The sequence below is a fragment of the Mobula hypostoma genome, chromosome 6 (genome assembly GCF_963921235.1).
Source record: "Mobula hypostoma chromosome 6, sMobHyp1.1, whole genome shotgun sequence".
NCBI classification, from domain to species: Eukaryota; Metazoa; Chordata; class Chondrichthyes; order Myliobatiformes; family Myliobatidae; genus Mobula; species Mobula hypostoma.
This window is the reverse complement of record NC_086102.1, coordinates 142,897,788-142,911,638: the sequence shown is the minus strand read 5'-3', so window position 1 is coordinate 142,911,638 and position 13,851 is coordinate 142,897,788. Positions and strand designations below refer to the sequence as shown.

Genomic DNA, 13,851 nt, shown 5'->3' with positions numbered 1-13,851 from the left:
TATTTTTAATTACTCCTTATACCTGTGCTCTACTTTTTAGCAATCTGTGTAACTGGACATTCAAGGATCCTTGCACATTCACAGGTCTGATTCTTTCTCCAATATTCAAGTTTATTTCTCGTGGATCAAAAATAAATAGTTGCATGATTTTGAATTCTGCCTGACAGAGTTCACTGTTATTCCATTATTGTGTAGTTTACAATTCCATTCACTTCATGGTCTTTTTAAAATTTCTTTTTCCCATCTATTGAAGTTATTGTTTCTCCCAACTAAGTTTATCTGCAACATTGGTATTCAAACTTCTGATACTTTATCTTAATTTATGAAATATACAAAAACTTAGAACACTCACCTTCTTCTTTATTAAACAATTAATTAACTACAGCAAATAACTACTTCCAACTCAGAACCTTTTTACGTTTTATCAATAAAGTCTGCTTTCTCTTGAGTGCACACAGACACATCCACTGACACCCCCTTTCTGTTGTTAGATTAGATTATGAGGACACACATTCCTCTTTTATTGTCATTTAGTAATGCATGCATTAAGAAATGATACAAAATTCCTCTGGTGTGATATCACAAAACACAGGACAGACCAAGACTGAAAAACTAACAAAACTACATAATTATAACATATAGTTACAACAGTGCAACAATATCATAACTTGATGAAGAACAGTCCATGGCACAGTAAAAAAGCTCAAAGTTTCTCAAAAGTCCCACATCTCACGCAGACAGGAGAAGGAAGAAAACTCTCCCTGCCATGCCCGGCCACAGTCCGACTCTGAGTCGTCTGAAAACTTCGAGCTCTGATTAGCCCTCCGACACCGAGTACTATCTCTGTCCGAATGCTTCGACCTCAGCCTCGGTCGCCAGCAGCAGGCAAAGCGGGGGATTTTGGGGCCTACTCTCCGGAGATTCTCGATCACACAGTAACAGCAGCAGTGAACCAGGCATTTCAGAAATTTCTCCAGATGTTCCTCTGCTTCTCATATCTGTCTTCACTTATGCCAGTAACCTCAAAAATTCAACTAGTTCCTGAAATGCCCATCACATATCAGCGTCGTCTATGATCACTTTACCAAGTAGCAACTCCTCAATAACTTTTTGTCTGATAAGAGTCCAGTCACTTCACTGGAACTGACATTAAGCTTATATCTGAGAAGACAGTGGTTTCCTAGTTTAATCCTTTTTCTCCATTCCCAAACAAAGGGCTGACTGTGCTTCTGGGTTGCGAAGTTGCACTATCCTTAAATCTAGGGAGCTTTATAAAACCACGAATGCAGTGTAAGTGACGCCACCTGGCTCTTTTACCAACAGAATAGAAATCATTAGGACCTGGAGATTTGGCTGAAGTCCTACTTTTTTCTTCCATATGTATTTTTAAACCAGTATTAAACTGGAAATGTTCCATTCTGTTGAGAAATTCTGCAAATGCTGGAAATCTGAGCAACACACACACACACACACACATGCTGGAAGAGATCAGCAGGCCAGGCAGCATCTATGGAAAAGAGTAAACTGTCGATGTTTCAGGCTGAGTCCCTTCCATTCTATCTTCTTATTACTTGGAGTGTTCTGTATTTAGTCCTCTTTCAAATTAAACAAAACATATACACGAAATGACATAAATTGGTACCTCCTGCACCTAATGAAGTGGCCATTGACTGTATGTTCATGGTCATCTTCTGCTGTAGCCTATCTACTTCAAGGTTTGATGTGTTTTATGTTCAGAGATATTCTTCTGCACACCACTGATTACACATATTGCTATTTGAGTTACTGACGCCACCCTGTCAGCTTGAACCTGTCTGACCATTCTCCTCTGACACCTCTCATTAACAAGGTGTTTTGTCCTATAGAACAGCCGCTCACTGGATTTTTTTTTTGATTTGCGCACCATTCTCTGAAAACTCTAGGGATTGTTGTGCGTGAAAATCCCAAGAGATCAGCAGTTTCTGAGATGCTCAAAACACCCCGTCTGGCACTAGCAGTCATTACATGGTCATAGTCACTAAGATCATATTTCTTCCCCCATTCTAATATTTGGTCTGACAACAACTGAACCTCTTGACCATGTCTGCATGCTTTTATGCATTGACTTGCTGCTCCGTGATTAGCTGATTAGATATTTGCATTAACAAGCAGGTGTGCAGGTGTACAGGTTTACCCATTAAAGGACCACTGAGTGTACTTTTAACTACTATAGCATCACTCCATCATTTGGTTGCCTTTGTACAGAGCTCCCCAGGTCTGGGAAATATCATCCTCAGTGATGCAATCAATTTTTAGCTGATTATTAGAGTCAGAGCACTACAGCACCAAAACAGTCCTTTTGGCCCTGCTAACCTGTGCTGGCCAGGCTTTTTGCTCAGTCCCCTCTACTTGCACCCAGGCCATAGCCCCTCATTCCTCTCTCACCCATGTAGCTATCCAACCTTTTCTCAAATGTTACAATTCAACCCCGAGCCGCCACGTCCACTGGCAGCTCGCTCCACACTCACATCACCCTCTGAGTGCAGTAGTTCCCCCTCAGATTTCCATTATTTCACTTTTCACCATAACCTATGACCTCTAGTTGTTGTCTCACTGAACCTGAGGAAAAAAGCTGCATGCATTCACCCTATCAATACTCCTCATAATTTTGTATACCTCTATCAAATCTCCCCTCATTGTCCTTGGATGATCCGGAAGTTTGTAGCTTTTGAAAAATAGAGCAAAGTCCATGAGCACTTCATGTAATTTACCTAATCTACTTGGTCAACCTGATGGCTAGATGACCAAACCCCCTCTTCTTAGATTTGAGGACATTGGCGTTAGAATGCAAGAATATCTGAGAGAGTTATCAGGTGTTATGCATAGATTGTGGGTGGAGGGAGAGACGGATTTCTACCTTGACTTTTTCCAGTTCTGATGACAGGTCTACAACCTAAAATGACTATCAAGTTTCCCTCCACAAATAATGCTGATTTGCTGAGTGCTTCCGGCTTTTTGTTAATGGAAACATAGCTGGTAAGAAATAATTTATTACTATATAAAGTTAGCAAATGAGCAATACTGCAGTAGACATTCCATCCTTTTAAGCATACCTGCAGTCCTTGTCCATCCATTGTCATTGTATTACATTTGAAAGCCTGATTGTCATCTGAAGTTGGAGTTGTTGGTGAATGATTTTCAGCCTTTTTCTGATTGGACTGTCTATCCTTTAAAACAGGAAATCAATCAAACAATTAAGAGAATCTGGTGTCGGCTTTTCCAATTTGAACAAAGTTGCATAAATGTACCAGTGCGAAAACGATGCAGTTAGCCACAGGAATTTGCAAGTACCTTACTTACCCTGGTTTTATATTTAACAACACACACACAGAATCCTAGAGGAACTCAGCAGGTCAGGCACCATCTATAGTACTGCTTAACGTTCTGAGTTCTTCTAGGATCTTGTGTGTGTGGCTGCCAGCACCTGCAGAATCTCTTGTGCCTCTATTTTATACCTAAACTTTGTTTTGTGCCTTTTGGAGATATGTCAGCCAAAATAATTTGCTTTTCATGAACTCAGCATCAACAGCTGTACAAGAAAGCACCACATGCAAATTTTATTCATTTAACTGAACACTGCATTGTCACGTTACGTCTGAATTATGTATCATTGTATCTATAGCTAATGTTAACAGCAGCAAAACTCAAGGCGACTGAGATTTCCTGGGGCGTCCTCTTATTCCAATAGATCTTTCAGATAGTACTTCTGCTATATCTCCCTTACTTGTTTAGAACAACTGAACAAATCAATGGACACAGGAAACTAGTGATACACACCTTTGAGGATGAGGGAATCTGGCAGAAGATGGCAGGCTGTTTGTACACTGTTACCCCTCCTGATGACCCTCAGCTAATGCTTGGCATAGATTTGTTTTAAAGAAATGAGAACCACAGAACTTGATTCAATGCTTCCTGCTGCAAGATTGAAAAAGAAACTGAGAAGACATGAGCCTAAATTAAGAATAGGTTGGAGAGGTAGCAGAAAAGTATGGGAGGGGGGAATTGGTACTAGTTATATAGTTCTTTTAAACAGCCTGCATGGATTCATTGGGCAAAAGTGTACACCTCTATGCAGCAAACATTCTACAACTCCATGTATTTTAACTGAAACAAAAATCAGGAAATATGGGACAATCCCGCCTAAAATCATCAAATGTAAATAACTTCATGTTTATGCTTCATTCTGCTGTTTCCTAGATGTTGCCTCTCCAACATGCCTGAACGTGGCCTGCCCCAATTCCCACAACTGTCTTGAAATGACGCCTTTTTCACTACGCAACAAACGTAACTGAACAAGTAGGTTCTCCCGAACACATTGAAGGAAATCCTCCTTCTCTTTTCCATTATGTTGTTACCCTTCCTGCATATACTTGGATAGCTAAAGACCCTTTCTCAATAATCTTTGGCTCTTGTACGTTGCTGCAATTCCTCTGCAAATCTGGTCCTCAATGCCTATCTCACTCTCTTAAGCCTATATCTATTGTACAGAAGAAATCTAGAGTAAGAATATGAAAAACAGCAAAATCAAAACAAAAATCAGCAAAAAGAAAAGCAATATGAAGCTTGCAATATTTAGGCAATAACCACCCACTTCAGGAGACACAAAAGACTGCAGATCAGCACATACAAAATGCTGGTGGAACTCAGCAGGTCAGGTAGCATCTATGAAAATGGATAAACAGTTGCTTTTTTGGGACATTACCTCTCATATGGACTGGAAAGGAAGGGGGAAGAAGCCAGAATAGGGTGGTGGGGGAAGGAAGGCAAGCTAAAAGGTGATAGATCAGGCCAGGTGGGTGGGGGAGGGGAGATGAAGAAAGAAGCTGGGAAGTGATAAGTGGATAAGGCAAAGGCTGGAGAAGAAGGAATCTGATAGGAGGGGAGAGTGGATCATGGGAGAAAGGGAATGAAGAAGGGCACCAGAGGCAGGTAATAGGTAGGTGAAGAGAAGAGGTAAAAGGTCAGAGTGGTGAAATGAAGCAGAGGGAAGGGGGAAAGGGAGAAATCACCAGAAGTTGGAGAAATTAATGTTCATGCCATCAGGTTGGAGGCTACCCAGACAGAACATGAGGTGTTGCTTCTCCAACCTAAGAATGACCTCATCGTGGTAGAAAAGATGGCCATGGACCAACATGTTGAAATGAAAATAGGATAGGAATTGAAATAGTTGGCCACTTGAAAATTCTACTTTTTGCAGATGGAGTTGAAGTGCTCGACAATGGGGTTCCCCAATCTACATGGGGTCTCACCAATGCAGAGGAGGCCACGCCACGAGCACCAGATGCAGTAGACTGCAGATACTGGAACATGGAGTAAGGAATAAACAGCTGGAGGAATTCAATAGGTCATACAGCATCTGTGGACGTAGAGTTTTAGGGTGAGACCCTGCAACAGGACCTACTACCTGATGCAGAGTCTTGACCCAAAACTGCTGACGATCCTTTTGCCTCTTCAGACCTGCTCAGTTCTTCCAACCTAAAGCTTCTATCTGTGATCCATACTTACCAGAACTACAGGACATATGTAGGAAGGAAGTAAAATGTGGTCTTTTAGTTGGCCACCATCACATTCAGGCTTGACATGTGAGGCACATTTATTGTGGAGCTGCAGCAAAAATAAAACACAAACAATGATTCACTGAAGTTAGACATCATTAAAAGCTAAAGATAAGCATAATGATGAGTGGTGTAAGGCAATAAAGTAATGCATAATCTATTCAGGCTCACTAAAGACAAGAATCAAAGTTCAAGGATTCCCTACTGAAGTGACATCATCAAAATAATTAGAACGACATAGAAACAATAATGGTTAATGAAAATAACACAACTGCAAAGGAATAAAAAAGAACCAAATGCTTGGTGTGCACATAACTGACCAGATGCTGTCTCCGATGCCATGTAAAATATCATCTTAAGAAAAATATGGTTATACGCTACTCAGTCAAATAAGAACAGAAAACAATAAAGAATGGGAATAGATGACAGCTTAACCTCTGCTTTTTCTGACAATCGCTTAAAACTGAAGGGCTTTCTATCGGCACGCACCACAGTCATTGTGAAACCAGAGCAGCCACATTTGGAAATTTTTAGTAAGTGCTTGAAAAGTTTCTGCACAGGAGGGTTGCAGACAAAAGTTAAAATTTTTCCAGTACATATTAAAGGATACACATAAAATTACATGGGAACCTTAAAAGGGAAGGAAACATCTAAGTTTTCAATGCTCAAATCATTAAATATGGAAGAATATGTCTAAAATCTATAAAATTTGCTGGCAGGAAGGTATTTTACATAAACTGCTGCAGAGAGTAAATATAAAATTAGGTAGTGTTAAACTAGACAAGTAACTGATTATATGGCCTGTCAAAAGCCGTGTCCTCTTGAGCAGCAGTCCCCTACCACCGGGCCACGGACTGATACTGGGCCGCAAGGCATGTGCTACCAGGCCGCGAGGAAACGATACGAGTCAGCTGCACCTTTCCTCATTCCCTGTCACGCCCGCTGTTGAACTTGAACATAGGGTTGCCAACTATCCCATATTTGTCAGGACATCCCGTATATTGGGCTAAATTGGTTTGTCCCATACGGGACCGCCCTTGTCCCATATTTCCCCCCACTAAGGTACAGCGTTCCTATGAAACCTTTCGTGCTGAAATGGCGTAAAGTGAAGAAGCAATTACTATTAATTTATATTGGAAAATTTTTTGAGCGTTCTCAAGACTCAAAAAATAACCTACCATCTCATACCAAATAACACATAAAACCTAAAATAACACTAACATATAGTAAAAGCAGGAATGATATTATAAATACAAAGCCTATATAAAGTAGAAATAATGTATGTACAGTATAGTGGGGAAGATTAAGCCAAAACCGATTTGTGGGGGTTGGGGGGGGAAAAATCGGCACGTACACGCATGCGCACACAGGTGCCCACGCAAGGCTTCATGGTTATGGTAGTCCTTCCCAGGGAAAACACAAGTGTCCCGTATTTGACTGCTAAAAGTAGTATTATTTGGGAGTGAGAAAGTTGGCAACCCTAACTGTAAAAGACATGTTGAGGTGAGTTTAACCCTACTTGAACACCACCACCCCCACCCAAGTCAGCCGGTCTGCAAGAATATTGTCAATATTAAACCAGTCCGCTGTACAAAAAAAGGTTGGGGACCCCTGCTCTTGAGGACATTCTAACTAGGAACACAATAACAAAATATGAAACAGCAGGTGGAAGTGACCATTCAGCCCTTAGAGTTTGTTCCAGTAATCCAACTGATCTGCGGTTCATCAAATCTTGGCCTTCAGCTTCTTGCCTTACTCTCATTACCTTCCACTACCCTATAGACCAAAATATCAGTCTGTTGGTCTTAGCATAGATCATACCTCAAGGCTCTCTTAGGTAGAGAATTCCTCAGAATCTCCATTGTTTGTGAGGAGAAATTGCTTCTCATATCATTCTTAAGTAAGGCAATCCCTTAAATTGGCACTATACCCACCCCCTGTTCAAGATTCCTTTATAAGGGGTAGCATTCTTCCAGCTCCTATCTGTCCAGTCCTTCAGAACCAGATGCATTCCAATAAGATCTTGTCTCATTCTTCTAAACTTCAACGAGTAAATGCCAACCTTCCTTCTCACAAAACAATCCTTCCATCCCAGCAACACCAAGGCCTTCAAGAGAGTAGAATAGATATTTGCTAAGATGGTACTAGGAAAGAGAAGTTTTCAATGTTGAGACCATAAAACATAGGTATTTTTTATTACAACAGGTGACTCCCACATGTACAAAGAATTGCATTCCTCAGACATTCTGTACCATGATTTTCTATAATGTGAAGCCTTATTTCCCATGGAATCCCATGTTATAAATGGAGATGTAGTTCTACAGGATGTTTTTCTCATAACACTAAAGATGAGTACTGCAGCTACTGGCTCACAGTGGGGGTGGGGGCACTTAAGAAATTACTTTGTCAATTTCCAAACCAGATCTCAACTGTTGCTATTTGGTGACATGAGCAACAGCAGCCTTAACTGTGAATACAGACATTCACTTTTAAATGTAGGTATATCTAATATGGGTGGCATAGTTTAATGATACAACTCACAACAAATAACAGTAATCGTTTAGGTTTGCAACTTGCATTTAAACTTGGTGGCCCAGCTTCAGACATTGTGAAGATAAATAATATGGAAAACTCTTGGAAAAGCAACAGCTAAACAACAAACTTATCCAACTGCACTAAGAAAGATATGCTATATTATCCAGACTTGTCATTACTTAGTTAACTTTTCCTCAGATGCTTTCAATGAGATTCAATTTTATTCTGTAGCTTTGATTTGCAAGTGCAGTAAGGGAAAATTTCTACTCCCAAACTGTAATGCAGGAATTGCCTTTAAAGAAAGATACAACACAGACAAAGAACCTTTCGGTCTATTTGTCCATCCAACTGTGAGGCCTCATTTGCTAATATTAAGCCTATATCACAGTAAGGACTTCCAATCCAAATACCCATCCAGAAGACCTGATAAAAATGAGCCTAATTAAAAGATATTAGTAAGACAAATATGGAGAAACAATCATTGCTGTTTGGTGAATCGGTAATAACAAGGCACAAATCCATTATCATGAGCAGAGGGATAGGTTTGTGCAAAACACACAGAATGCTGGAGGAACTCAGCAGGCCGATGCTGCCTGAACTGCTGAGCTCCTCCAGCATTCTGTGTGTGTTGCTCAGGTTTCCAGCATCTGCAGACTTTCTCTTGTTTGTGAGAAGGATAGGTTAGATGTTTCTTTATTCAGAAATTTGTTTGGGCATGTAATTTCCTAAAATGATTTGAAATACTGAAGCAAAAGACATGATTGATATTAGGCAAAATTGCTTTTAAAATGGAAAGATTTGACAAAACTATTTCAGAAGTATTTGGGAAAAGCATCAGGAAATAGAAATGAATGAGCAAGTTCATACTCAGATAGTGGGGTAAGTTGTCTCCTACACAGCTCTTTGAGCTTTTGACTACAAATAATGTAGTGGTACATACAACCACACAAATGAGAAGCAGGAGGAACCCACACGGTCCCTTATGCTGCACCATTCAATATGACTATAGGTGATCTAACTTCAACTCCATATTCTGGTCTACCCATGGCAATCTTTCACTCCCCTTCTCCTGCTAGTTAAAATAAAAAAACTATCTCCATGTTAAAATATTCAAAGGCTCTGCTTCCACCTCCCTTTGTAGCAAAGGTTCAGAGACTCATGATCTTTGAATGACAAAAAAAATTCCTCCCTACAAACAAACTGAATGACCTCTTATTTTTTAAACAGTGACTTCTAGTACTAGATTCTCCAATAAATAGTAACTTCATCTCCACATCAATAAGACTCTTCAGGATCTTTTAGGTTTCAATCTAGTCACCTTTCATTCTTCTAAACTCCAGTGGACACAAGTATAAACTGTAACTTTTCCTTAAGGCAATCATCACAGGAAATAATCTCATAACCCTTCTCTGAACAATGTCCAATACACTGATGTTCTTCTACAAATAAGGTCAACACTGGACATAAAGTTGTCTTACCAAAGCCCTATACACCTGAAGTATAACCTCTTTATTCTGCATTCAATTCCCCCAGTAACTAACAATACTCTTCTGATTATTTTCTGTGCCTGAACACTGGCCTTTTGTGAAGAATGTTCTAGGACGCTTAGATCCCTCAGCAGAGTTCTGCAATTTGCTACCATTTAGATAATATGCTTCTTTTTTTTCTCTATCAGATTGGATAATTTCACATTTTACCTCATTATTCTCAATTTCTCATCTCTTTGCCCACTTACAATCCATTTAAATCTCTTTGCAGCTTCCTTGTATCTCTTCAAAACTTACCACGTATCTATATCAGTAAATTTAGTAACATTAACTTCATTGCCTTCATCCATTATTTATAATTGCTCAAAATTGAGGCCCAGTACTTATTTCATCCTGTCTACCAAAAAAACTCTTTAAACTATCAGATCTTCTATCTAGCCAACCCATCATCCTCAACACTGTGACAAACAACCTTTGATGCAACACCTTATCAAATGTATTCTGAAACCTAAATATGATAAAGTTATCAGTTCCCCTTTAACAACGACACATTTACTTCTAAGTAAATTGGTCAAGCACTTCACAATATCCTGTTGACTTCGTCTAATTACCTTGAAGTTTTCCACAAGACCATAAGATATAGGAGCAGAATTAGGCCATTTGGTCCATCGACTCTGTTCCGCCATTTCATTACGGCTGACTCATTTTCCTTCTCAGCCTCAATCTGTTGCCTGCTCCCCGGATCCCTCCATACCCTGACTAATCAAGAATCTATCAACTTCTGCTCTAAATATACCCAATGCCTTGGCCTTCCCAACTGGCTGTGGCAACAAATCGCACAGATTCACCACTCTCTGGCTAAAAAAATCCTTATTTCCATTCTAAAACGATGCCCCTCTAGTCTGAGGCTGTGTCCTCTGGTCTTAGACTCCCCCACCATAGGAAACATCCTTTCCACATCCATTCTACCAGTGTCTTTCAACATTCGATAGGTTTCAATTAGGTCACCCCTCATTCTTCTGAATTCCAGTGAGTAGAGGCCCAGAAACACCAAACGCTCCTCATATGACAAGCCATTTTATCCCACAATTATTTTTGTCAACTTCCTTTGAAGCCTCTCCAATATCCAGTTTCAAAGTGTCCTTCTGTAAACACTTAATAACCACTTCTAATGTTTTCAGAGGGACAAATATTAAGTTAACTGGTTGGTGGTTTCCTGCTTTCTATCCCCTTTTTTGAATAAACAAGTTTGATATTTTCTAAAATAATGGAGCAATACTCGAAGATAGGGAGTTTTGTAAAATACAGACCAAAACATCAACTGGCTCATCAACCATTTCTTTGAAGACCGTAACACTAAGTCCAAAAGGTTCTGACAGACTGCAGATCCAACAGCTTGCTCAGTATTACCTCCCTGAGAATTGGAATTTCTGTCTCTCCCACCAAATGACCTTTCCCTCTGACGTAGCTCCATATTTTTCTATTATCCATGTGCCTACCTAAGAGTTTTGTTAAATGTCTCTAATGTACCTGCCCCTACCACCATCCCTGTCAGGGTGTTCCATACACTACCACTTTTTTGTAAAAACCTTGCCTCTGACATCCCCCCCATTACTTTCTTCCAGTCACTTTAAAATTATGTCCCCTCATATTAGCCATTTCTGCCACGAGAAAAAGTCTCTTGCTATGCACTTGACGTATGGCTCCATCAGCTCTACTAGGTTGTGCCACTGTGGAGGATGAAATACCCTTCCTCATTTTAACTTAACTATTTAGAAATAATGTGTATGGAGTTGATTTTAATTGAATTTTGAATGAACTCGATTGTTCCATATGTGGGACAGTGACACAACAAAGGTGTTTGTTTTGTATTAGTTACAGACGCCTTTTGTCACAAAATACAGTTTAAGATTTATTACATGCTGTCAAATATATTTCAAATTTTTTGATGAATATTTCTCTGATTGGAATATACCTATTTTGTGGATCAAAAAAATGCTTTCAAATGCTTGCCATGATATGTCAGTTAACATAATCTTCCAGTACACTTCAGCAAGCTCTGCCTTCATGCTCTCATTGTTGCTCAAAGTGAAAAAGGGATTGCTAAACTTGGATTTTGATACAGGAAAGAAGCCCATATTTGATGGCAGCACACCACATGCTCCCCACAAATCAAACAATACCTGACAGGCATTGTTTTAGAGGAATACACAACCACAGTTATGCACTACATCAAATTCTGCGTGGACAATGTCATCACCACCAAAAATGTATGGCCCCTTCCAAACCAGAAGCCAAGGGTGAACAACGAGGCACGCAACCTGCTCAAAGCTCGTGATGCTGCTTACGGATCCGGTGAAACCAAAGAGTACGGTGAGGCCAGACTGAATCAGGAGATCAGGACCGCCAAGTATAGACATAAAGTACAGATTAAGACACATTTCTATAACACCACCAATCCCCAACGTGTTTGGGAAGGCATCAGATCCACCTCACATTACAAAGGAAAGCTCTCCTGCTCTGTTCATGGTAACGCCAATCTAGCCGAGGAGCTGAACAACTTCTTTGCTCGCTTTGATAGGTATAATAAGTGACGAGGGCCTTAACATCGATCGGAGGAACTGCGCCAACACTGAACATGTATGAGGTGAGGTATGTACTCTGTAGTGTCAACGCATGCAGTGCAGTGGGACCAGACAGCATAGCTGGGTCCTCAGGGACTGTGCCAACCAGCTGGCAGAAGCTGTAACAGGTTTTCCAACCTCTTGCTGTGCCAGACTATGGTATCCGCATGCTTCAAAGCAGCAACCAATCATACTAATCCCCAAGATGTCAGTGGCAACGTATCTTAATGACTTCAGACTGGTGGCACTCACTCCCATAGTGACCAAGTGTTTGGAAAGTTTGGTCATGTCCCACATCAAGGATGTAATCCCAGCTACTTTGGACCAGCACCAGTTTGCTGACAAGGCAAATAGATGCCATTTCTATCACCCTTCATACAGTCTTGGAACACCTGAAGCCCAAAGACAACTACATCAGGATGCTTTTCCTTGATATACAGCTTGGCCTTTAATACCAAACTACCAAATAAGCTGTCAAGCTCCACAGTCTAGGTTTTGGCACATCAACCTGCAATTGGATCTTGGACTTCCTCACTAATAATACCTAGATGGTGAAACTAGGCAAACGCACATTAACCAACACCTCGCCCCCCCCCCCAGCCCAACCCTGAACAGTGTGCACCACGGGGGTGTACTGAGCCTATTTCTCTACTCTCTTCACACCTATGTCTGCACCCCTGCTCATGCTACAAACTCAAATCAACAAATTTGCCGACGACACAACTGCGATTGGCCTAACCACAAACAACAATGAATCTGCATGTAGAGAGGAGATGCTGAAACTGTCCAATTGGTGCAGGAACCACAACCTATCACTCAACATCAATAAGACAACAGAAATGATAACTGGCTTCAACAAAGCAAGAGGTCCTGAACCAGCCCCACTGTTCATAAATGTAAAGTAGTGGTAAGGCTCTCCAGTTTCAAGTTTTTGGGAATCAACATCACCGAGGAGCTCTCGGTCCATTAATGCAACCTTGCCAATAGGGAAGGGACAACAGTGAATATACTACCTGTGGTGCTTAAGCAGAGCTAATCTGTTCCAAAAATTGCTGATCTCCTTTTGAGTGATAGAGAGCATACTAACAGAAGGAAAGACAGTGTGGTGCACTATCTGCAGAAAGACAGATCACAAAGCACTCCAACAGGTGATTAGGATGGCTCAGCACACCATTAGGACTCAACTACCGGACCCGGAGACAATGTGCACTTTGGTGCACTTGTAATATCATTAAAGACCCATCCCATCTCAAACAATGTCTGTTCAGTCTCCTGCCATCTGGTAGGAGATATAGAACTACTTTAGTCAAGACTGTTGTGCAGCTAAATAGGCTACACCCGGTTTGTTAATGGCCTTTGAGTGTTATGGACCATCTAAGGCAGTTGTTGCAAGTGAATATGGGATTTTTTTTTAAGTGAGCCATACCACATGCATTGTAAATATCTATTTTACAGGGACTGGAGTAAAACCACAATCTTGCTGTCTTGTGCAATGACAATAGAGTTCTATTCCCAGAGTGAGATTTCTGCATTTAAAGAGAAGAAAAATCAGGATTATGAACGTTTCATGTGACCAACCCCTTGTGCAGTCTTAATAGTAAGACTGATACT

At 40.6% G+C, this 13,851-nt stretch overlaps 1 protein-coding gene across 5 annotated transcripts in view; it reads right to left on the bottom strand.

Moving 5' to 3' along the window:
• The window catches only part of LOC134348459 (diacylglycerol kinase beta), a 579,084-nt gene that overhangs the window by 256,802 nt on the left and 308,431 nt on the right, over positions 1–13,851 (bottom strand). For all 5 annotated transcript variants that reach the window (XM_063051878.1, XM_063051881.1, XM_063051880.1 and 2 more), the window contains 2 exons: positions 5,545–5,643; positions 3,093–3,206 (listed from right to left, as the gene is read on the bottom strand). In XM_063051878.1, coding sequence (XP_062907948.1) covers positions 3,093–3,206; positions 5,545–5,643 — 213 coding nt within the window. The remainder of the gene's footprint in view (positions 1–3,092; positions 3,207–5,544; positions 5,644–13,851) is intronic.